Raw genomic sequence first — 23,437 nt, 5'->3', positions numbered from 1 at the left:
GGCAAATAGATGGAGAAACAGTGGAAACAGTGGCTGACTTTATTTTCTGGGGCTCCAAAATCACAGCAGATGGTGACTGCAGCCGTAAAATTAAAAGATGCTTCCACACAATTGCACTCATCTCACATGCTAGTAAAGTAATGCTCAAAATTCTCCAAGCCAGACTTCAGCAATACGTGAACTGTGAACTCCCTGATGTTCAAGCTGGTTTTAGAAAAGGCAGAGGAACCAGAGATCCAATTGCCAACATCCACTGGATCATGGAAAAAGCAAGAGAGTTCCAGAAAAACATCTATTTCTGCTTTATTGACTATGCCAAAGCCTTTGACTGTGTGGATCACAATAAACTGTGGAAAATTCTGAAAGAGATGGGAATACCAGACCACCTGACCTGCCTCTTGAGAAATCTGTATGCAGGTCAGGAAGCAACAGTTAGAACTGGACATGGAACAACAGACTGGTTCCAAACAGGAAAAGGAATATGTCAAGGCTGTATATTGTCACCCTGCTTATTTAAGTTCTATGCAGAGTACATCATGAGAAACACTGGACTGGAAGAAACACAAGCTGGAATCAAGATTGCCGGGAGAAATATCAATAACCTCAGATATGCAGATGATACCACCCTTATGGCAGAAAGTGAAGAGGAGCTAAAAAGCCTCTTGATGAAAGTGAAAGAGGAGAGTGAAAAAGTTGGCTTAAAGCTCAACATTCAGAAAACGAAGATCATGGCATCTGGTCCCATCACTTCATGAGAAATAGATGGGGAAACAGTAGAAATGGTGTCAGACTTAAATATTTATTTTGGGCTCCAAAATCACTGCAGATGGTGACTGCAGCCATGAAATTAAAAGACACTTACTCCTTGGAAGAAAAGTTACGACCAACCTAGATAGTATATTCAAAAGCAGAGACATTACTTTGCCGACTAAGGTCTGTCTAGTCAAGGCTATGGTTTTTCCTGTGGTCATGTATGGATGTGAGAGTTGGACTGTGAAGAAGGCTGAGGGCCGAAGAATTGATGCGTTTGAACTGTGGTGTTGGAGAAGACTCTTGAGGGTCCCTTGGACTGCAAGGAGATCCAACCAGTCCATTCTGAAGGAGATCAGCCCTGGGATTTCTTTGGAAGGAATGATGCTAAAGCTGAAGCTCCAGTACTTTGGCCACCTCATGCGAAGAGTTGATTCATTGGCAAAGACTCTGATGCTGGGAGGGACTGGGGGCAGGAGGAGAAGGGGATGACAGAGGATGAGATGGCTGGATGGCATCACTGACTCGATGGACATGAGTCTGAGTGAACTCCGGGAGTTGGTGATGGACAGGGAGGCCTGGCGTGCTGCGATTCATGGGGTCGCAAAGAGTCGGACACGACTGAGCGACTGAACTGAACTGAACTCCTTGGAAGGAACATTACGACCAACCTAGACAGCATATTAAAAAGCAGAGACATTACTTTCCAACAAAGGTCCGTCTAGTCAAGGCTGTGGTTTTTTTAGTGGTCCTGTATGGATGTGAGAGTTGGACTACAAAGAAAGCTGAGCACTGAAGAATTGATGCTTTGGAACTGTGGTGTTGGAGAAGACTCTTCAGAGTCCCTTGGACTGCAAGGAGATCCAACCAGTCCATCCTAAATGAGATCAGTCCTGGGTGTTCATTGAGAGGACTGATGCTGAAGCTGAAACTCCAATATTTTGGCCACCTAATGTGAAGAGCTGACTCAGTTGAAAAGACTGTGATGCTGGGAAAGATTGAAGGCTGAAGGAGAAGGGGATGACAGAGGATTAGATGGTTGCATGGCATCACTGACTCAATGGACATGAGTTGGGTAAACTCTGGGAGGTGGTGATGGACAGGGAGACCTGGCGTGCTTTGGTCCATGGGGTTGCCAAGATCAGACGCGACTGAGCAACTGAACTGAACTGAACTTAGGGGAGTCATAGACCTATAGAATGAGAAGACTAGCTGATTGGTAAGTAGCTTCTAGCTGTGGAGGCTCTTGATTTTAAAAGTGAGTTTTTTTTCTGAACTTTTGAAAGATGACTAGTGGCAGGGGTCACAGTGAAAACGAAGAGAAGTAGAGCATTGCTCTAAGAAAACATCCGCATAGGCTCTCAGCTATCAGTTCAACTAGTGGTTTTCAGACTTCAAGGTGCATGTGAATCACTTCCGGATGTTGTTTGGGGTGGAGTTGGGCTTCTCAATTTTCACAAGCTCTTGGGTGATGCTGACCTGCTAGTCCAGGGACTCCACTTGGGGTAGCCAAGCTGAAGAATCTAGAAAAGGAGGACTTTCAGAAGCTAATGAAGTGGTAGGTGTCTAAGGAGAAATTGGTAGAGCAGGAGAAACAGGAAGGAACTAAATGTTGCCAGTTGTATTTTGTTAATAAGAATAGATATTCCATTTTATGATAGAAGTCCATGAGAAATTACTGCTTGATTTAGAACAGTTCCATTTACACGCAGTGTTGGAGAGTTAGTTTTTCATATTGGAGATTCCTCCCCCCACCCACTTTTATTCTAGCAAGCTGAAAAAATTTGTTCACCAACAAAGGTTTTTAAGGCCATATTCACATAATAGGTATTTTCATCTGATGAAGTCATGTGTGTTTATATTCAAACTACAGGTACATACACTTTTCGCCCTTCCTGATTATGCTTCTTGTCCTTTTAAGTAATCATATCCATCATTATCATAGCCATGATGATGACTATATGCTGAGTGTTGTGAGACCTCCTAGTGAATCATTGAATGGTGTTGAATTGGGGTCATATTCTGCCCTGGGCTGCAAGAGAATGATGTGTCTTTATTGTGGCAGTCCAATGGTATGTTGTGTTACAATTTTCCAATGTATCTCAAGTATGTAATGGGAATATATGGCATTTATTAAATATTGTTACATCCCTCTCAAATTAAAAAATTCAATAAAAGTATAATAGAAGTGTTTATTATGGTTTTGAATATTTGCTATGAGATTTGAAGTTTAGTCATCTGGCAATCTGTATGGTTTTACATAGTGCCATTATTAATAACAGGTGATACAGATGGTTTTTCAGAAACTCTCCCCCATGTTAAAACTCATGATAAGTTTACTTACCTGCTAGGTATTTTTCCTTCATTTTCATCAATCCCTTGCCTTTACCTGACTGCTTTCTTTTTTAACATAAAGAGAGGGCTTTACATGAAATTTTCTTTCTCCCCTACCCTGGTGTTTCTTTAAAATTGTCACTTTGAAAGGATTTTACAATCACATAGAAGCTGCAAAAATAGTGGTTTCCCAGTGATAAAGTACAATTATCAAAGCCATTAAATTGACATTAGTACAATACACATAGAGCCATGCCATGTAGGGCTACCCAAGACCATCATAGTAACACTGTTCATTAGGATCTTTTTTGGACAGTTCTTCTGTGTATTCTTTCCATCTCTGCTTGATCCGTCCAGTGTCTACTAGGTCCCCATTGTTTCTGTCCTTTATTGTGCCCATCTTTGGGCAAAATGTTCCCTTGATATCTCTAATTTTCTTGAAGAACTCTCTAGTCTTTCCCCTGATTATTGAAGAGATCAAGAAGAGATGGAAAGAATACATAGAAGAACTGTACAAAAAAGATGTTAATGAATTGGATTACTACAATGGTGTGGTCACTCACCCAGAGCCAGACATTCTGGAGAGCAAAGTCAAGTGGACCTTAGGAAGCATTGCTGTTAATAAAGCTAGTGGATGTGATGGAATTCTAGTAGAACTATTCAAAACCCTAAAGGGTGATGCCATCAAGGTGTTGCATTCAATATGTCAGCAAATCTGGAAGACCCAGTAGTGGCCACAGGACTGGAAAAGGTCAGTCCTCATCCCAGTTCCCAAGAAGAGTAGTACTAAAGAATGTGCTAATCATTGGACCATGCTAGTAAGGTCATGCTTAAAATCTTGCATGCTATGCTTCAGCATTATGTGAACCAAGAACTTCCAGGTGTCCAAGCTGGGTTTAGAAAAGGAAGAGGAACCAGAGATCAAATTGCCAACATTCACTGAATCAGAGAGAAAGCTAGGAAAGTCCAGAAAAACACCTACCTCTGTTTGATTGACTACGCCAAAGCCTTCAACTGTGTGGATCATAATAAACTGAGGAAAGCTCTTAAAGAGATGAGAATACCAGAACATCTTACCTGTCTCCTGATAAACCTGTATGCGGGTCAAGAGTCAACAGTTAGAACCCTGCATGGAACAACTGATTGGTTCAAGATTGAGAAAGGAGTACAACAGGGCTGTCTGCTATCACCCTGTTTGTTTAGCCTATATGCTGAGCACATAATGAGAAATACCCGGCTGGATGAGTTACAAGCTAGAATCAAGATTGGTGGGAGAAACAGCAACAACCTCAGATAGGTGAATGATATCACTCTAATGGCAGAAAGAGAAGAGGAAGTAAAGAGCCTCTTAATGAGGGTGAAGGAGGAGAGTGAAAGAGCCAGCTTAAAACTAAATATTAAGAAAACTAAGACAATGGCATCTGGCTCCATTACTTCATGGCAAATAGAGGGGAAAAGGTGGAAGTAGTGACAGATTTCCTCTTCTTGGGCTCTCAAATCACTGTGGATGGTGACTACAACCATGAAATCAGAAGACGTTTGCTTTTAGGGAGGAAAGCTATGAAAAAGCTAGACAGTGTGTTGAAAAGCAAAAAGATTACTCTGCCAGCAAATAGTCAAGGCTATGATTTTCTCAGTAGTCACGTACGGTTGTAAGAGCTGGACCGTAAAGAAGGCAGGGTGCTGAAGAATTCACACCTTTGAACTGTGGTGCTGAAGGCTCCTGAGAGTTCCTTGGACAGCAGGGAGATCAAACGAGTCAATCTTAAGGGAGATCAACCCTGAATACTCATTTGAAGGACTGATATTGAAGCTGAAACTCCAGTATTTTGGTCATCTGATCCAAATAGCTGGACTCATTGGAAAGTCCTTGATGCTGGGAAAGATTGAGGACAGAAGGAGAAGAGGGCATCAGAAGATGAGATGGCTGGCTGGCATCACCAATGCAACGGGCAAACTTTGGGAGATGGGGAGGGACAGGGATGCCTGGCATACTGCAGTTCATGGGGTCGCAAAGCGTCGGACATGACTGGGCGACTGAACAACAGCAACTATACTCTATTTAGTACTATAGCTAAATTACAGATCTTATTTCAATCTCACCGTGTTTTATATTACATACACTTTTTTTTTTTAGGAATACAGTTCTAAGAAATAAAATTTATGCCTTGGAACCACCACCAAAGTTTGGTTCTAGAACTTTTTCATCACCTCAAAGAAATTCCTTTGCATTAATCCTTTAAAGTCATACCCTCTCTTAACCTTGGTAACCACTAATCTGTTCTCCATCAGCTTAATTTTGTAACTTTGAAAATGTTGCAGAAATGAAATTATTTAAAATGCAACCTTTTTGTAAATCAACTATAATCCAATAAAAAGTTAAAAAGGTAGATAAGCAACAGGGACAATTTGTACAGCACAGGGAATTATAGTCATTATATTGTAAAAACATTTTTTTTTTTTGGTTGTGCTTGTAACATGTGGAATCTTAGTTCCATAACCAGGGATCAAACTCATGCCTCTTGCACTGGGAAGCACAGAGTCTTAACCACTGGACCACCAGGGAAATCCTTTTGTAATAACTCTTAGTGGAATATAATCTATAAAAATACTGGATCACTGTGCTATACACCTGAAACTAATATTGGAACTCACGTATACTTCAATAAAAAAAATAATGAAGTAAAGGAAAAGGCAGCCTCTTAGGACTTCCAGGCTTCCCTTGAATGGTTAAGAATCCTCCTGCAATCCTGGGGACCTGGGTTCAATCCCTGGGTCCAGAAGAAACCCTGGAGAAGGGAATGGCAACCCACTGCAATATTCTTGCCTGGAGAATTCCATGGACAGAGGAGCCTTGTGGGGTGCAGTCTGTGAGGTCTCAAAGAAGAGGTTGCAAAGAGCAGGACGAGACTGAGCACACACACACACAAAAGATATGGAAGCAACCTAACTGTCCATCAACAGATGAATGAATACAGAAGATGTAGGGTACACACGCACACTCTCTCTCTCTCTCTCTCTCTCACAGTGGAATACCACTCAGTCATAGAAAGAGTGAAATAGTGCCATATGAAGCAACATGCATGAACCTAGAGATTAGCATACTAGATGAAATGTCAGAGAAAGGCAAATATGATAGCACTTACATATGGAGTCTAAAATATGACACAAACTTTCTTATGAAGCAGAAACAGACTCACAGACATAGAAAACAAACTTATGGTTACTAAAAGGAAAAGGGAGGCGGGGCAAAGATAATCAGGAAGCTGAGATTAGCAGATACATATTACTATATATAAGATAGATAAACAACAAGGTCCTACTATAGAGCACAATATACAATATTCTGTACTAAACCATAATGGAAACTATATATATATTATATATATATATAAATACATACACACACACACAACTGAATCACTTTGCTGTACACCAGAAACTGACACAACATTGTAAATCAACTATACTTCAACAAAAAAGAGTGCTGCTCCAGCAAAAAAAATTCCATTGTATATATATACACTAAATTTTGATTATCCACATATTTGCCAGTGGACAGGTGGTTTGTTTCTACCTTTGGGTCTTGTGAATAATGCTGCTGTAAACATATGTATGTGTATGTGCTTAGATGCTTCAGTCATGTCCAACTCTTTGTGACCCTATGGACTGTAGCCCACCAGGCTCCTCTGTCCATGGGATTCTCCAGGCAAGAATACTGGAGTGGGTTGCCATGGGGACCCATGGATCTTCCCTAGCCAGAGATTGAACCTAAATTTCTTAGGTCTCCTGCATTGCAGGTGGATTCTTTACCACTGAGCCATGAACATGGTTGTACAAATATCTCTTCGAGAAACTGCTTTCAGTTTATTTGGCTGTATTCCCAGAAGTGGAATTGCTGGATCAAATGGTAATTTAAATTTTTAATGTTTTGAGAAAACACCGTACTATTTCCACAGTGGCAGCATCATTTTATATTCTTACCAACAGTGCACAAGGGTTTGATTACATCATTGCTAACACTTATTATTTTAGGTAATAGCCATCCTAATGGATGTGGGGTAGTATCTCATAGTGGTTTTGACTTGCATATCTCTAATGATTAGTGACATTGAGCATTGTTTCATATACTTGTCCATTTGTCTATCTTATTTAGATAAATATCTCAATTCCTTTGCCCATTTAAATTTTTGTTATTGTTGTTGAATTTTACCAGTTCTTTATGTATTGTGTATCGTGACTCTTTTCAGATACCTGATTTGCAAATACTTTCTCCTATTTTGTAGGTTGACTCTACTGTGTTTTTATTCAGTCCTCACATACCATTCTTACCTTTATTTTATATTAACAAATGAGGAAGCCAAAGTATAGAGAAATTCAGTAACTTTTAGTAACCTGCATCTGGTTGCCTGGTTAGTATATGGTAGAGCAGGGATTCAAACTCCTATCAACTGCCTCCAGAGGCTGTACTTTTTACCACCATATTATGGTCAGCTAATTTCTTAGCCAACTCTATGAATACAAGTAATCTTGATTTCTGTGTTTAACCTGTGTGGAAGGCCTATTGAAAGAAGCAGATTAATCTACCTTTAAAAAAAAATATGATGATCCTCATTATTTGCATATTCTGTATTTGTGAGTTTTTCTGCTCACCAAAATTTTTTGTAATCCCAAATCAATATTCATAGTGCTTTTGGTGTCATTCATGGTTGTGGGCAGAGTGGCAAAAAATTGGAGTCACTTGATATGGATATTCCCAGGATATTCCCAGCTGATGTCAAACACAGCAACTCTCTGCCTTCTTGTCTTCTTGTTGAAGCTCTCATTTTATTCGTAGTCTACTTAGTGCCTATGTAGTCTACTTTTTCTATCTCTGTGGTTTGGGTTTTATGTGTGTGTGTGATATTGCTATTTAAAATTGTCCCCCAGAGTAGTGCTAAAGTACTGTCTAATATTCCTAAGTGCAAGAGGGCTGTGATGTACTCTATGGAGAAAATACATATAGTAGATAAGTTTTCTTCAAATATGAGTTGTAGTGTTGTTGGTCATTGAGATCAATGTTAATGAACCAGCATTATATAAAATAAACTATCTTTAAACAGAAACACACAAGAAACAAAATTATGTATTCATTGGTTGCTGAAAATGCTGTGAATAGAAGCTTGCGTGACTCTAACCCCCTACTTCCTCTAGAAGCAATGATTCAGTGTTTGCAAATTCAGCGTTTGCTGCCACTTATAGAACAGAGCTTCTTTGAATAAAAAGAGTTGACTGCTTATCCTAACTATCATTCAAATCAGTGTATCTTGAAGGAAGCTTCGTTTATGTTAGATAAATAAATTCTCATAGAATCCCAGGTATGTTATGTGTGTGCTTAGTGGCTCAGTCATGTCTGACTCTTTGCGACCCCATAGATTGTAGCCCACCAGGCTCCTCTGTCCATGGTGATTTTCCAGGCAAGAATACTGGAGTGGGTTGCCATGCCCTCCTCTAGGAGATCTTCCCAACCCAGGAACTGAACCCAGGTCTCCCACACTGCAGGTGGATTCTTTACTGTCTGAGCCACCAGGGAAGCCCTAAAAAGTGTTGGTCACTCAGTCATGTCTGACTCTTTGTGGCCCCCGTGGACCATATAGCCTGTCAGGCTTCTCTGTCCATGGAATTCTCTAGGCAAGAATACTGCAGTGGGTTGCCATTCCCTTCTCCAGGGGATCTTGCATATCCAGGGATTGAACCTGGATCTCCTGCGTTGCAGGCAGATTCTTTATCATCTGATCCACCTGGGAAGCCCCCTGTGTGGTTTGTACTGTAATTTAAAAGGTCCAGTGTGCTTTCACATCCACCACATCCGTAACCCAGCGGTATGGCTGGTGTATACTCATTTTAGATGAGGAATCAAAGTGCGAAGGGGTTACGTGAGTTGCCTGAGGACACACAGGTAATTAGTGCTATAAGTAGACTACAGCCCACATTTCCTAGTTGGTTTTTTTTGGTGTGAATTTCCTCTTCCATCTTTCTTTCTACAGTTAGGGGAAAGAGAGTGAATACGTTTTGAGTACTTGTGATGTACCCCTTCCGGTATTAGTCATTGATGCATTTGATCTCATTTGCTCTTCTTAGCAACTCATTGTGACAGGAGATCTACAGTCTTTCTAAGGACCAAACTGAAGGGAAATTCGGTGTTTTGTCTAGGAATTATGTGCTGACTAGTGCTGGTAGAATTTGGATCTTGATCCTTCAAAGAATATATTAACTTTGTGCAGTTGTCTGCTAAATGTCCCAGAGGAGAGAATTGATGCAACATAAATGTATAATTTCTCAGCTTCACTTTCCAATGGCATGGCAAAATATTTGATTAATGTTTCCACTCATTTGGAGTTGTGGTTTCATGTATTTGTCCACAAAATACCAAAAAATTAGAGTTAAATATAATATTTTTTCTCAAATTTGTCTAAGTTTAGTTTGCTCTGTATGTTGTAGGAGTTAATCAATTCATAAATCCTGTTGTGACTTGCACTTTGTGAAGTGGATTTTGATTATAAATAAATGCTTTCTTTTTAGAGTGAACGAAAATGTCTTTATTTAAAGCCCGTGATTGGTGGTCTACTGTTCTGGGAGATAAAGAAGAATTTGATCAAGGCTGTTTGTGTTTGGCTGATGTTGACAATGCTGGAAATGGACAAGGTAAACAACTTATCACCAAGCACGTTGAACAAAGCATTTTATAGGGATGAAATAAAAACGATTTTTAAAAAAATGTATACTTTACAGAACTTAGGTGAACTGTCATGATTATGTCCCAGTTTTTTTTTTTTTTTTAAACAAAGTGACTCAGTTTTTAAGATCATTTGCCTTATAAGTAATATTTAGGTAACAGGGTGATAAATGTACTTATTACTTATGTTTTGTTGTTTGTATTTTTCTGGTCTGTGTTGATTCTGTCATATTTGCTGGGACTCAGAAAAATATTATAAAGTGTCATTTAATTTATTTTTATTTGTTGCAGAATCAGGTGTTGTAGGGTAGAACTGGCAAAATATTTTTAGTTTTGAAGATTTTTCTTTTATAGACATTATTTGCAAGAAAAATTATTTAAAATTGAATCTAAAAGCTGTTTACCAGAATGGACAAATTATGTTACTCTCTCTCTTTGTAGAAAACAATTCTTAAATCATTGTTTTCATTTTTGTATTTTGATACTAGAAACAATATTCTATTTTATTCTTATATTTTTTGCTCCTCTTTGTATGTTCATATATCAAGTGGTCTTTAAAACATTTTAGGTCTGTATTATTGCTATTTGAAATTTATATTTGGTTTAAATGATTTATAGTCATGAGCTTTTTTTTTTGTAATTAAGATAGTCACTGACTATAGTCACTGACCTCTTAAAAAGAAAACTTATAATACTTTTTCTTCTGTTCATTTTATATAAATATTGCCCCTTTACATTTCTCTTTATTTTCTTTCTCTTGCCTATAATGAAAATAGTAGAATTTGGGTTGTACAGTGAAAGGAGAAAATGATATAAGCAATGAGGAGTGGAAGTCACTAAGCTGTTCTGAGCGCCTACTACATTGTATATAAGGATGATCTGGGCACTGCCTTCCTACTGATAGGAGCTGTGAAGGTCTTCTATTTGGAGGATGTCCTGAGTGGTTCTTTAATGATTATCAACCCTGCCTCTTGCTCAAGTGTTTGTTTAAATGTATAATTCCTCTATAATTTGGCAGCCTAGAAGAGTCATACCACAAAAATACCTACCAGAGAGAAAAAGTTTCATACCCACCTCTGCCTAAACTATTTAAAGCTCAACTTGGTTGTAAACTCTACTTACTGGTTGTCTGAATAACGTGGTGTTCACTCCTTATTTCTCAGTGGGGTGCCACTAGTGGGTTACCAGGATGCTGAAATGTTGCATCCCCCTAATTTTCATCCAGCTATGAGCAGCTTCCTCTGTTTTCCTGAGCATACAATACAAAAATCATTCTCTCTCTGTGTGTTCCATACAGAAGAAAAAAAACACTGATCATTATTTCTCAAAGCCTGGACCACCTACATCATAATATTCTGAAGTGATTATTGTGTATGAAGATTTTCTGTCCCACGTGTACAGAATCTCTGGAGGGTAGATGGATTGGATGGTGGCTTAGGTATCTACATTTTGACAAGCTCCAAAGTTCAATGGTGGCACACTAAAGTTTAACAATTATTACTGTTGACCTTACGTGGAAATTTAGTGAGAGCAGTTTCGAGCATGTTCTGTTTGAAATCGCGTCTGGTAGGCAGAACTGAAGTAGAGATTTGGGAGTGAGCAGAATGTATGTATTTGAAGTGAATGAGCAGAATGATTGTATCTGAAGCCCTGGGAAAGGTAAAAATGCACAGAGAGACAAGATGGAACAAGAGGGACCTTAGGACCATGACCTGGAGAAAATGAACAATCAGGGAGGAGCTTTGGGAAAGGTAGTCAATAATAGATTCTGATGGGGCAGTCAGAGAGGCAGGAGAACCAGCTGGGCTGGCACCTGGAAGGCAAGATTTAGTGACATAAAGACTGATACGTTTCCACATTGTTTTCCAACCAGTGGTTCATTAGTGTTCTTGGTGAGGGTGGATGAATGGGCACAGTGGTAACAAAACCTAGATTCGCAGAGAATGAAGGGGTGAGAGGTGGGAAAGGCTGAGTGTTTATGGCCCTTTAAAGAAACAGCTGTGAAAGGAAGAGGGAGAATGATCATTGGTGACCACCTAGGGTAAAGAGAAATGGGAAAAATTGAATGTGTAGCATAGAGGAATGAGATTCGTTCTTCTAGAGAAGGGATCTAGAGTAGACAGTAGGAGATGGGATGAAGTGTGCAGGTGGAAGGGCTATCTTTAAGCTTGTGTGAAAATTTTTTTCTCTGTGACAGAAGGCAAGAAGATAAGAATGGACATAGATGAACAGAACTTTGCAGGTTAGGTTGGGAAGTGAGACACTAGTGCCAGTTGATCCCTGTTTTCTTAGAGGTGATCAGAGAGTGAATGAATAGTATTAGCGCCTTGAAATTGCTTTGGACGAAGTTGACTTGATTCACAGAAGAAGGATTCCTCAGTCTTGAGAGGAGATTGAGAGAAAATTAAGGATCCCTTCATCCTGAGAGAATCTGAATGGTTCAGCTTAGATTACATGCTAACCTATGGCCTGGAGGGAGTGTTTATTACAAGAATCAGAGTTAAACACATACATAAGGCAGGCTAAAAAATAGTTCTTACATTTATCACTTTTAGCTTCTCAGCATTTATACCTAATGTGGGGCAACTGTCCCTTGTACAACTGCACATACACATATTCTTACCCATCTGCAATGAAAGATAACTGTGCCCCTACTGCTTCAGAGGCACTTTCAGAGAGCCCTGGCTCTTCAAGACTAGGCTCTCTGGGTGTTATCCCTTTCATTTGTCATTCCAGTATTCATGTTCTAATATTCTGCTGCCTCTAGAGTGATTGGTACATACAATTTGTGTTCACAGTTTAATATATACATAATATTAATAGTCGAGGAAAAGAAGAGAAAGAAAAACTTAAAAATTAAGATGAAGGAGCAGGAAAAATTGTATGGCAACTTGAAGAAGTCATGTTGGGAGCTACATCCTGTTTTGCAACTGGTCACCTGTTGCAGGTTAGGTTGGGAATTGAGACAGTAGCATCAGTTGATCCCTACTTTCTTGGAGGTGATCAGAGAGTGAAAGAATAGTATTAGTGCCTTGAAATTGTTTTGTGGCCTAGGTCTTCATTCTTGAGGGATCTAGAACATTGGTGCTTGCCTGAAGAGGATTATAGTAGTTTCACTTATGACTGATCCAGACAGTACAGGGAAGGGCCCATGGGGTCCCTGGCTTTCACTCGTATTTCTTTCAGCCCCATTCAGCCCTTTTGAGTAGAAGGCAATGGCAACCCGCTCCAGTCCTCTTGTCTGGAAAATCCCATGGACAGAGGAGCCTGGTAAGCTGCAGTTCCTGGGGTTGCTGCGAGTTAGACACGACTGAGCGGGTTCGCTTTCACTTTTCACTTTCATGCATTGGAGAAGGAAATGGCAACCCACTCCAGTGTTCTTGCCTGGAGAATCCCAGGGATGGGGGAGCCTGGTGGGCTGCCGTCTATGGGGTCGCACAGCGTCAGACACGATCGAAGTGACTTAGCAGCAGCAGCCCTAATGAGAGGACGTGGCAGTCCTGGGTCCTGTGGATTGGATTGTGGTCATCCTTGTAAATGTATACTCTTGCTCCTATTAAGTGAAAGCAAACTGTTCCTGTTGGTCTCTGTGTATTGTAAAGGAGAAAAGGCATTACCAAGATTGGGATGTGTTAGTAGGCTCCAAGAAGAAACAGTTTGTGAATAACAGAAGAATTTAGAGTTGCCCTTTAAGTTGTACTGATCAACCTTACTCTATGCTTCAGTGCTAAGTCACTTCAGTTGTATCTGACTCTTTGAGACCCTATGGACTATAGCCTGCCAGCTCCCCTGTGGGATTCTCCAGGCAAAAATACTGGAGTGGGTTGCCATGCCCTCCTCCAGGGGTCTTCCCGGCCCAGGGATCAACCCTGGGTCTTCTATGTCCCCTGCACTGTCATGTGGGTTCTTTACCGCTAGTGCCGTCTGGGAAGTCCCTTAACTCTTTCAAATCCATTAGTTAGCTTTTTTATCATCAACTTTGGTTATTAAACCAAAATTCTGTGATAGGGATTATCACATATATATATACAGTTCAGTTTATTTTATTTTATTTTATTTTTTTTACAGTTAAGTTTTTTGGAATCAAATTTTAGGAGACCATCTCAAATCAGGCTTAGAAATGGTATTGATTTTGATTTTCTCCCTGTTGAAGAGATGGAGTTCCACTGGCTTCTATGTAGCCCTTTTAATGTAATATCCCTTACTGTATACCTTAGGGAACCAAGTGGTTATTCCACAGTTTTCTACAGAAATATATTTCCTTTAAGCTCTCAGTTACTGGGTGAGAAATCATAGATGGGCTCTGCTTCCCCATTAGGGTAAAATAAGTTAGAAAGTTAATTTATCACTGAATCTCCATAATTGGCAACAACAGTATCTTCCTGGCCTTCCAGAATTAGTAGTAATTTAGAGCCAATATTCAGTGTTCTCATAAAGGTTGGGTATTTGCCTTTGTTCAGTACATTTGTTCAGTCCCCTGGTTTGACAGGGAAGGATCTGAGGAAACTTTATATTAGGCATGTGTGGTGTTGTAATTGTTGTGCTAGTCACGCAGTTGTATCTGACTGTTTGAGACTTCCTGGACTGTAGCCTGCCGGGCTCCTCTGTCCATGGAGAATCCAGGCAAGAATACTGGAGTGGGTTGCCATTCCCTTCTCCAGGGGATATTCCTGACTCAGGGATGGAACCTGGATCTCCTGCATTGCAGACAGATTCTGCCACGGCAGTCTATACACAGCCCTGTCTTTGTTTAGATGACTCCAGGTCTATAAATTAAGTAAGGGGTTCAAGTGACTCCAAGTCTATAAATTGACTTAAGTATGGACATGAGTTTGAGTGAACTCCGGGAGATAGTGAAGGACAGGGAAGCCTGGCATATTGTAGTCCATGGGGTTGAAAAGAGTCAGACCGACTGAGCGAATGAACAGCAATAATGGGGTTTGGTGCAATGCCATGACTGTCTGATATGGTGGCTTGAATTAGTCCTCTTTTTCATAGACCTGGAATATTTTTGGTTATAGATTTCAAAAAAGGCCTTAATTTGATAAGCATACTATAGTACATTGTTACAATTAAATACTACTCAGTAATAAAAAGAAATGAATCATTGGGGAAATAAAGGCCTTAGTGAGTTGCCTGTTCGTTCCATTCCTGGGGATCCTGTGTTAATTATAGCTTGAAATCTGTGATAGTTAGACTGTTACCTGAGATCTGGTTACTATAACAATCCCACTATTTTAATAATTATACATACATGTTGTAATTCTAGGGGTTAAATTGTCACCATCTGGGCTTGGCCATCCTGACTTCCTCTTACCCCTGAGGGTGGGGCATGTTGAAGGTGAACCCCACTCTTTCTGATCACTGTCTTTACTTTTATGTAAGAAACCTGGAGAGACTGTGAACTTATTTGTTACTGTAATTTAAAACCTCTAGTGTTAATCCCTGAACCAGATTCTTAGGGGTTAAGCTCCCTGTGAAATGAGGTAAGGAATTGTTTCCTCAGACTCCCAAAGACCCTTAGTTTTACCCTGAGATGAGAATTTTGGTCAAAACCTATCATTCTCCTACTTTAAATTAACCAGTGCCCTTAGAAAACATCATCTTACATATGGTTTGGCATTGCTCCTTCCTGTTCATTTGGCAATGCTGTTCAATTCACTAGAGTGTTACCTGCAATGGGCACAGTGTTCCAGATGCTTGGAGGTGTTAACAGCTGTTCTGTCACTGAGTACGATGCTGTTTAACTCCATATAAATTATGAACAGAAGTTTTAATGCTTTGTGCCCCAACTCACCTCAAGAACGAGTTTCTAAATATCCCTGAAGGAATTGGTGTCTGTAGTTTATTCCTTGGTGCTAATTTTGTATATCAGTTAACATTTTTTTTTTTTTTGCTACAAGTGACAGGAAACAATTATGATAAATGCAAACAAAAGAGAGATTGGAAGGAGAGTGACATAGCTCTCTTGAATGTAGAGAGTTCATTTGGCCAAGCCTTAGTCAGAGTCAGGAACCACTATGTCTCGAGAGAGTTTGTAGACCTCTGACGCTGCCATCAGATCACCTAGAACCAGATTCTTTTTTTTTTTTAATTGAAGTATAGTTGATTTACAATGTTGTATTAATTTCTGCTGTATGACACTGTGTGTGTGTGTGTGTGTATATATATATATATATACATTTCTTCATATTCTTTTCCATTATGGTTATCACAAGATATTGAATATAGTTCTCTATGCTATAGAGTAGGACCTTGTTGTTTATCCATTTTGTATATAATCATTTGCATCTGCTAGTCCTAAACTCCCAATTCATCCCTTCCCCATCCCTCTTCCTCCTTGGCAACAACAAATCTGTTCTCTATGTATATGAGTCTGTTTTATAAATAGGTTCATTTCTGTTGTATTTTAGATTCCATATAAATGATATCATATGGTATTTGTCTTCCTCCGTCTGACTTACTTCACTTAGGATAGTAATCTCTAGGTCCATTCATATTGCTGCAAATGGCATTATTTCATTCTTTTTTTATGGCTGAGAGGAGAAGGCAATGGCACCCCACTCCAGTACTCTTGCCTGGAAAATCCATGGACGGAGGAGCCTGGTAGGCTGCAGTCCATGGGGTCGCTGAGAGTTGGACACGACTGAGCGACTTCACTTTCACTTTTCACTTTCATGCATTGGAGAAGGAAACGGCAACTCACTCCAGTGTTCTTGCCTGGAGAATCCCAGGGATGGCGGAGCCTGGTGGGCTGCCATCTATGGGGTCGCACAGAGTCGGAAACGACTGAAGCGTCTTAGCAGCAGCAGCAGCAGCAGTATTCCACTGGGCTTCCTAGGTGGCGCTAGTGGTAAAGAACCTGCCAATGTCCCCTGCCAATGCAGGAGACATGAGAGAGATGGATTCAATCCCTGGGTCGGGAATCCCCTGGAGGAGGGCATGACAACACACTCCAGTATTCTTGCCTGGAGAATCACATGGGTGGAAGAGCCTGGTGGGCTACAGTCCATAGGGTCGCAAAGAGTCAGACATGACTGAAGCAACTTGGCACAGCACAGCACAGCACAGTATTCCACTATGTATCTTTACCCCATCTTCTTTATCCATTCATCTGTCGATGGATATATAGGTTACTTCCATATCTTGGCTATTGTGAATAGTAGCACCAGATTCTTAATGACATGTGTTATCTCTATTCAAGATTGAAATTCCTAGGATAGTACCTTTCTCAGAGGATTATTATGAGAATAATGAGTTAGTGTTAATATATATAAGCTACTTAGACCGTTGCCTGGCACATAATAAGTTCTCAATATTAAAGAGTGTAGAACTCCTTCTTTTCAGTATATAGAAAAAAAGTCAGTGTACTCTACTAATCCGGGAATTTACAACAACCCAAAGTATTTCCTAGGATTGCCATAACAAAGTACCACAAATTGACTGGCATAAAACAACAGAAATTTATTCTGTCACAGTCTGGAGTCTAGAAGTCCAAAATCAAGGTGTTTGCAGGACTGTACTATCTCTGAAGCCTCTAGGATCCTTCTTTGCCTCTTTCAGTTTCCGATAATTCTTTGGCTTGTGGATTATCACTCCAATCAGTGCCTCTGTGATCACACGATCATCTTCTTGCTTGTCTTTGTATCTTCATGTGACATTCTCCTCCCCACCCTGTCCTTGTTTTCTCTTCTTATAAGGATACTAATTGAGTCCTGCTGCTGCTGCTGCTAAGTCGCTTCAGTTGTGTCTGACTCTGCGCGACCCCATAGACGGCAGCCCACCAGGCTCTGCTGTCCCTGGGATTCTCCAGGCAAGAACAATGGAGTGGGTTGCCATTGCCTTCTCCGAATTGAGTCCTACCACATACCTAATCAAGTGTGACCTCTTTGTAACTTGGGTTCGTCTGTAAAGATCTTATTTCCAAATAAAATCAGTTACTGGGGGCTAGGACTTCAACACATCTTTTTAAGGGACACAGTTCAACCCATAATACCTATCTTATCATTTTCCCTTTTTGTACCTGAGACTAGATATTATAAATCAGAGCACTCTATCTAGTGAGGCCTTGGAATAATTTTTAATGCAGTGTTTTGACAGCCAAAATCAGGTGTAGAGTTGACACTCTATGATGAAATCAGTTTACAACCTGATACTAGTCCTTTGTTAAAAGGGCTTACTTTGTGCTGAATTATGGCTACTGATAACAAATCAAGGCTTAAGAAAAGTATAGTATGTTAGTATATTTGAATATTGGTGATGTAAAGCTATTTAGTTCACTTTAATTATATATTCTGTTGGCAGATTGGTCTTTGTATATGAAACAAAACTGGATTCTTTTAATTTTTAGATTCTTTTCTTATTGTCTTATTTCTTTTTAAAAATTTTTTATTTATTTTAATTGGAGGTTAATTACTTTATAATATTGTAGTGGTTTTTGCCATACATTGACATGAATCAGCCATGGGTGTACATGTGTCCCCCATCCTGAACCCCCCCTGCCACCTCCCTCCCCATCCCATCCCTCTGGGTCATCCCAGTGCACCAGCCCTGAGCACCCTGTCTTGTGCATCTAACCTGGGCTGGCGATCTGTTTCACATATGATAATATACATATTTCAATGCTATTCTCTCAGATCATCCCACCCTCGCCTTCTCCCATGGAGTCCAATAGACTGTTCTATACATCTGTGTCTCTTTTGCTGTCTAGTATATAGGGTTATCATTACCATCTTTCTAAATTCCATATATATATGCGTTAGTATACTACATTGGTGTTTTTCTTTCTGACTTACTTCACTCTGTATAATAGGCTCCAGTTTCATCCACCTCATTAGAACTGATTCAAATGTATTCTTTTTAATGGCTGAGTAATACTCCATGTGTATATGTACCACAGCTTTCTTATCCATTTGTCTGCTGATGGACATCTAGGTTGCTTCCATGTCCTGGCTATTATAAACAGTGCTGCAATGAACATTGGGGTACACGTGTCTCATGGTTTTCTTGGTATGTATGCTCAACAGTGGGATTGTTGGGTGATATGGCAGTTCTATTTCCAGTTTTTTAAGGAATCTCCCACTGTTTTCCACAGTGGCTGTACTAGTTTGCATTCCCACCAACAGTGTAAGAGGGTTCCCTTTTCTCCACACTCTTTCCAGCATTTATTGTTCGTAGATTTTTGGATCGCAGCCATTCTGACTGGTGTGAGATGGTACCTCATTATGATTTTGATTTGCATTTCTCTGATAATGAGTGATATTGAGCATAATTTTTAGATTCTTCTTTTAGACATTAGAAATTCTATTTCCCAAAATTTTTGTGACTAATGTTTTTTCCTATATCTTTAAAAACACCTTTTTACAGATAAAATAATTGTGGGCAGCTTTATGGGATACCTAAGAATCTTTAATCCTCATCCTGTAAAAACAGGAGATGGAGCTCAAGCTGAGGATTTGCTTCTAGAAGTGCATCTACGAGATCCAATATTGCAAGTGGAAGTAGGAAAGTTTGTTTCGTAAGTAGAGTCCACTAATTCGAGTGTTTTGTCTTACTATTTGGAGTATGTCAGTCCCTTATGTGTCAAAAATGACTATGAATTAAATATATTTCCTGTATATTGTCACGTACTGAACATTGTTTAATATGGAAACCTGTATATTTAAGATAGAAAAATTTAGGAGTTTTTTTTTTTTTTTAAGTGTAACAGACCTAAGATGCCTGATGTGTCAGAAGCTAAAGGAAAGGAGATAAGCTTTTGGAAAATAATCAAATAAAGAAACAGAAAGTATTCACTTACTTAAAGCACCAATTTTCTAGGTTATATAAATTTGTTTAAAAAAATTGGACATCATAGTAGCTATGTGATTTGGTGCATAACTTTGAGTCTTTAAAATGTATTACTTATTTGGGGTAGAGAGATCCTTAGTTTTTTAAAAGAAGTCAGCTCAACCCACAAAGGAAGTCTTTGATTCAAGGTACTTTATTTTTAAACCTATTTTAGAAGACCATTTATTATTTTGCATTTTGCATAATATGTCTGTTCTTTACTGATGATATTGCTGATTTTATCTTATTTTCATACATGAATTTTCTTAAAATTAAACCTGTATTTCCTAATCATTTATAAAAGTATCTACTATGAAATTTTATGTAGACAGAGGTGGTCTTGTTTTCCCTTTTCTTTTTGAGCTCTCTTTGCCTTCTTAAGTCGGGGAGTGCCCTGAGCTCTGGACTTTGGCTCACTCCCAATTGCTCATCATAATTTATTGGCCCCAGGTTGTACTTATTCAGGGTCCTGACTCCTACTAGAAAAACCTGAACGACTGCTTCTGAGCATTATTAACTTTTCTAGTAATATGTTTTATTCTAATGGGAAGCTGCTCCATGGATGGTCTAGGCCGGGACATGAGATGGGACCTTTATGCACTGTGACAGACTGGATCAGGAGTTTATTACTGACATGGCTGGTAAATATCTACTCCATCTAAAAGCAGATAATGATTAGGTGCACACTGTGAACCTAGCACATATAAACATGATAAATTTGTAAAATAAGGAGACAAAAGAAATTCTTGTCTCTTAAAGGCATTTTTACCTTTTCATGTTTTTAAAAAGTGGGATGCTGTCAGAATCATTCTATATAGTAATATGGTTTTCATCTATGTTATCATTTTTTAGAAGGGAGGAGGTTAACGTTGATGAGTAGATACTGTCCTACTATTAACTGACTAGTACTGTCTCATTAATCTGATCTATAAGATGTGATCTGCATTTAGAGATAAGGTAGCTAGTTAAAGCTCAGAGCTTTCGGTCACACAGCCAGGATTCCGACCCAGGTCTGTCTGACTCTGTTCTTTACTGTCTTTCCATGACATCATGTTCTTTTCCTATGCATGATGGAAAAGTTGAGTGTTCAGGGTATATATAAAGATTTTTGAAGACAATCTTGATTATGTGATAGTTGTGTATATTTACAGGTATTATCTAATATAATTCTTATTTTATGAATGAGAAACTCACACTCTAAAAGATTAAATGATCACGGAAATACCGAAGTGCAGAGTCAAGACCCCATTCCAAGTCTTCAGATTTCAATTATAGTCCTTTCAGTTTAGAGCAGTCTGTTTCAGAGGTCAGACATCGGAGGTCTGCTTGCAGATTAGTTTTAAATTTAAAAGAATTGCCAATGTTTAAGAATGAGGAATTTTCACATAAAATCCCTGCCTTTGGCTTTTCCTGAAAAAAAATGTGGAGATCTGGCCACAAGCCCAGAACTGAGCAGTTGCTTGCTGTCTCCTTTAGACTGGCCCTATTCTCCAGTTGATTACAGCCATTTACTCCCTTTACTCACTTACATCCTCTGACTTGACTCTTGAAGACTTTGAATTTAGGATTTCTATACTGACTGTGCCATGTCTCTGGAAACCACTTGATAGGGGCTGGGAAGTGTAGTGGTGACACTTGAGACCTGTAGGGGGAGAGGAACTGGCCAGGTGACGACGGTCAGGCTCTCTCGCCCCACTCCTTCTCACTCAGGACAGCTGAGATCATTTGTGGTGCTAAGCATGTGCATCGTGGTGTGGTCTATATAAGCACCACCTGAAAAGCTCTTAGAACTGTCAAGCTGAGTCCAGTCCCGTGGAATTGAGTTTTGTAGTTATCATTACTGCTGTGTCAGAGATTAAAGCATGTCTGCCTTGCCCCAGTAAATAAAGAATATCTGTAGTTTCTACAGCTCCGTGCATCTTCTTCCAGCTTCCCTGCTGGCATCTTGCCTACCCTGAGTTCAGTGAACAATGAGATCACAGTAAGACAAGACCAAACCAAAATATTTTCAATACCTTTAGTAAAATTTCAGACGTGGATGTGATATATGCCATTTCCCAGTGATGATTAGCTTTCTTTGGTGCTTTATACTTTACTTTCACATGATTTTTATTTCACTTAATTGAAAGCTCTTATTTTCCAAAAGGGGAAAAAGGCTTAGAGAGTGTAAGTTTCTTGCCCAAGGTCATAGGTTAATTAGCCTGCAAGCCAGGACCAAAGCTTGGGTCACTCTCTCTCTCTCTCTCTCTTTTTTTGCAACCAGGGATCCAACCTGGGCCGTCCACAGTGCAAGTGTGGTGTCTTAACCACTGGACCGCCAGGGAAGTCCCATGTGGCTTTACTGTGGGAGAGCACTCATTAAGGGGCCTCTGATACGGCTCTTTCTGAAAGACTCCTTTGGCTTCAATCTGAAGGCACCTCCTTGAGGCAGAGTTCTTGGGCCTCTGGGATTGTCAAACTGGCTGTTTTGTTGTTAAATTTATTTTTTGGTTTTGAGTGTTATCCAGGGAATTATTTAGTTCACTCGTGATAGGTTATGATTATAATCTCCTTTTAAAGTCATTTTGTCGTTTTTTTGGGTTACATCTGAAGCTAGTATTTAAACTTTTAAAACTTTTACCATTTTTCAGAGGTACTGAGATGCTTCATTTGGCTGTGTTGCATTCAAGAAAACTGTGTGTCTACTCTGTCTCAGGTAAGAAACATTTTCTTTTTTTAATGTAGACTTTTTACTAAAATATGGACTTCTTAATATTATGTAAGAATAGTTATATCAACTTGGTTAAAAGTTTTCTTATCTTGGTTAGTGTTTTCCCATTGTTCACTTATTCTTTCAGTTGCAAAGACTATTATGTTTTCTTGGTCTGCTATTTCCATTCATACTTAAATTTCTATCACTTAGAGGGTTCCTTGAAATCTCCTTTATCTGAGGAATTGTGTCCAGGATTGCCTATGATTAAGAGAGGCCAATTCTGGGTACTTAGGACACTTGAGTCTTAAGAAATGTTCAATAGCAACAACAGAATTCATTAAATGCTGAGTCATGGTGGCTTAAAGTACATTTCTTTGGTGAACCTCAAGTATTTTTTCTTTATAGTTCCAATTTCTTGGTTTTTGTTTATCTTCATTTAACCAGACCTCAAGGCATGTATTTGAGGCTTACTCAGGTTTCATTCCCTGACGTGGTCCTGTGGGTACAAGTATAAAGGTTAATTGTAGTCTGGTTTCAGCATTTTGGCCCTTATTAAAAATGTAACTTAGGAATTTTGTTTCAGTTATTAGGTAAGTTTTAGTTCAAGTTGAGAGAGTTATTTTTATGGTGTCAACATCAGAGGATTTTTTCAATGGGGATATAGTAAAGCTAACTATCTGTGGACCTATTGCTTATTCAAAAGATACACTCCTTTGGAATTTGCTATAAATATTAGCTTCTAGGTCTCACACTCAGTCTCTTGATTTAGGCTTTGTTTGTATTTTGCTTTTAATTGGAGTAATGATTCTTATTTACTATCACCAAGCTGGATATTCTTTCTTGGTTTGAAGATCTGTTAGATTCTGAAGGCGGGCTTGGTGTGTGTTGTGTGGTAGGCGTACTTGTTGAATGAATGAATGAACTTACATTTCTAGGTAGTGCTGAGGCAATTGGTAGTAGCTATTTATTACTCTCTATGTGTTACTTACTTCTTATTTTCCTTCTCTGTTACCACTGTCATTTTCTTTTCCATTCTTTTTTGCATCAGAAACCCAGTAAAGTAATCTTACTGTCATTGTTAAACACTCTCATTGTTTGGTGGTAAAATATGTTGCTCC

The 23,437-nt window shown here is 39.3% G+C and overlaps 1 protein-coding gene across 1 annotated transcript in view; it reads left to right on the top strand.

The window, feature by feature from the left end:
- The window catches only part of BBS9 (Bardet-Biedl syndrome 9), a 469,218-nt gene that overhangs the window by 9,955 nt on the left and 435,826 nt on the right, over positions 1–23,437 (top strand). The window contains exons 2-4 of the mRNA XM_040259660.1: positions 9,646–9,768; positions 19,166–19,316; positions 22,258–22,322. Coding sequence (XP_040115594.1) covers positions 9,657–9,768; positions 19,166–19,316; positions 22,258–22,322 — 328 coding nt within the window. The 5' untranslated portion in view covers positions 9,646–9,656. The remainder of the gene's footprint in view (positions 1–9,645; positions 9,769–19,165; positions 19,317–22,257; positions 22,323–23,437) is intronic.

This window comes from Oryx dammah, unplaced genomic scaffold, assembly GCF_014754425.2.
Source record: "Oryx dammah isolate SB20612 unplaced genomic scaffold, SCBI_Odam_1.1 HiC_scaffold_18, whole genome shotgun sequence".
In the NCBI taxonomy this organism is placed as follows: Eukaryota; Metazoa; Chordata; class Mammalia; order Artiodactyla; family Bovidae; genus Oryx; species Oryx dammah.
The sequence above is the reverse complement of the archived record's forward strand: the minus strand, read 5'-3'. Positions and strand labels throughout refer to the sequence as shown.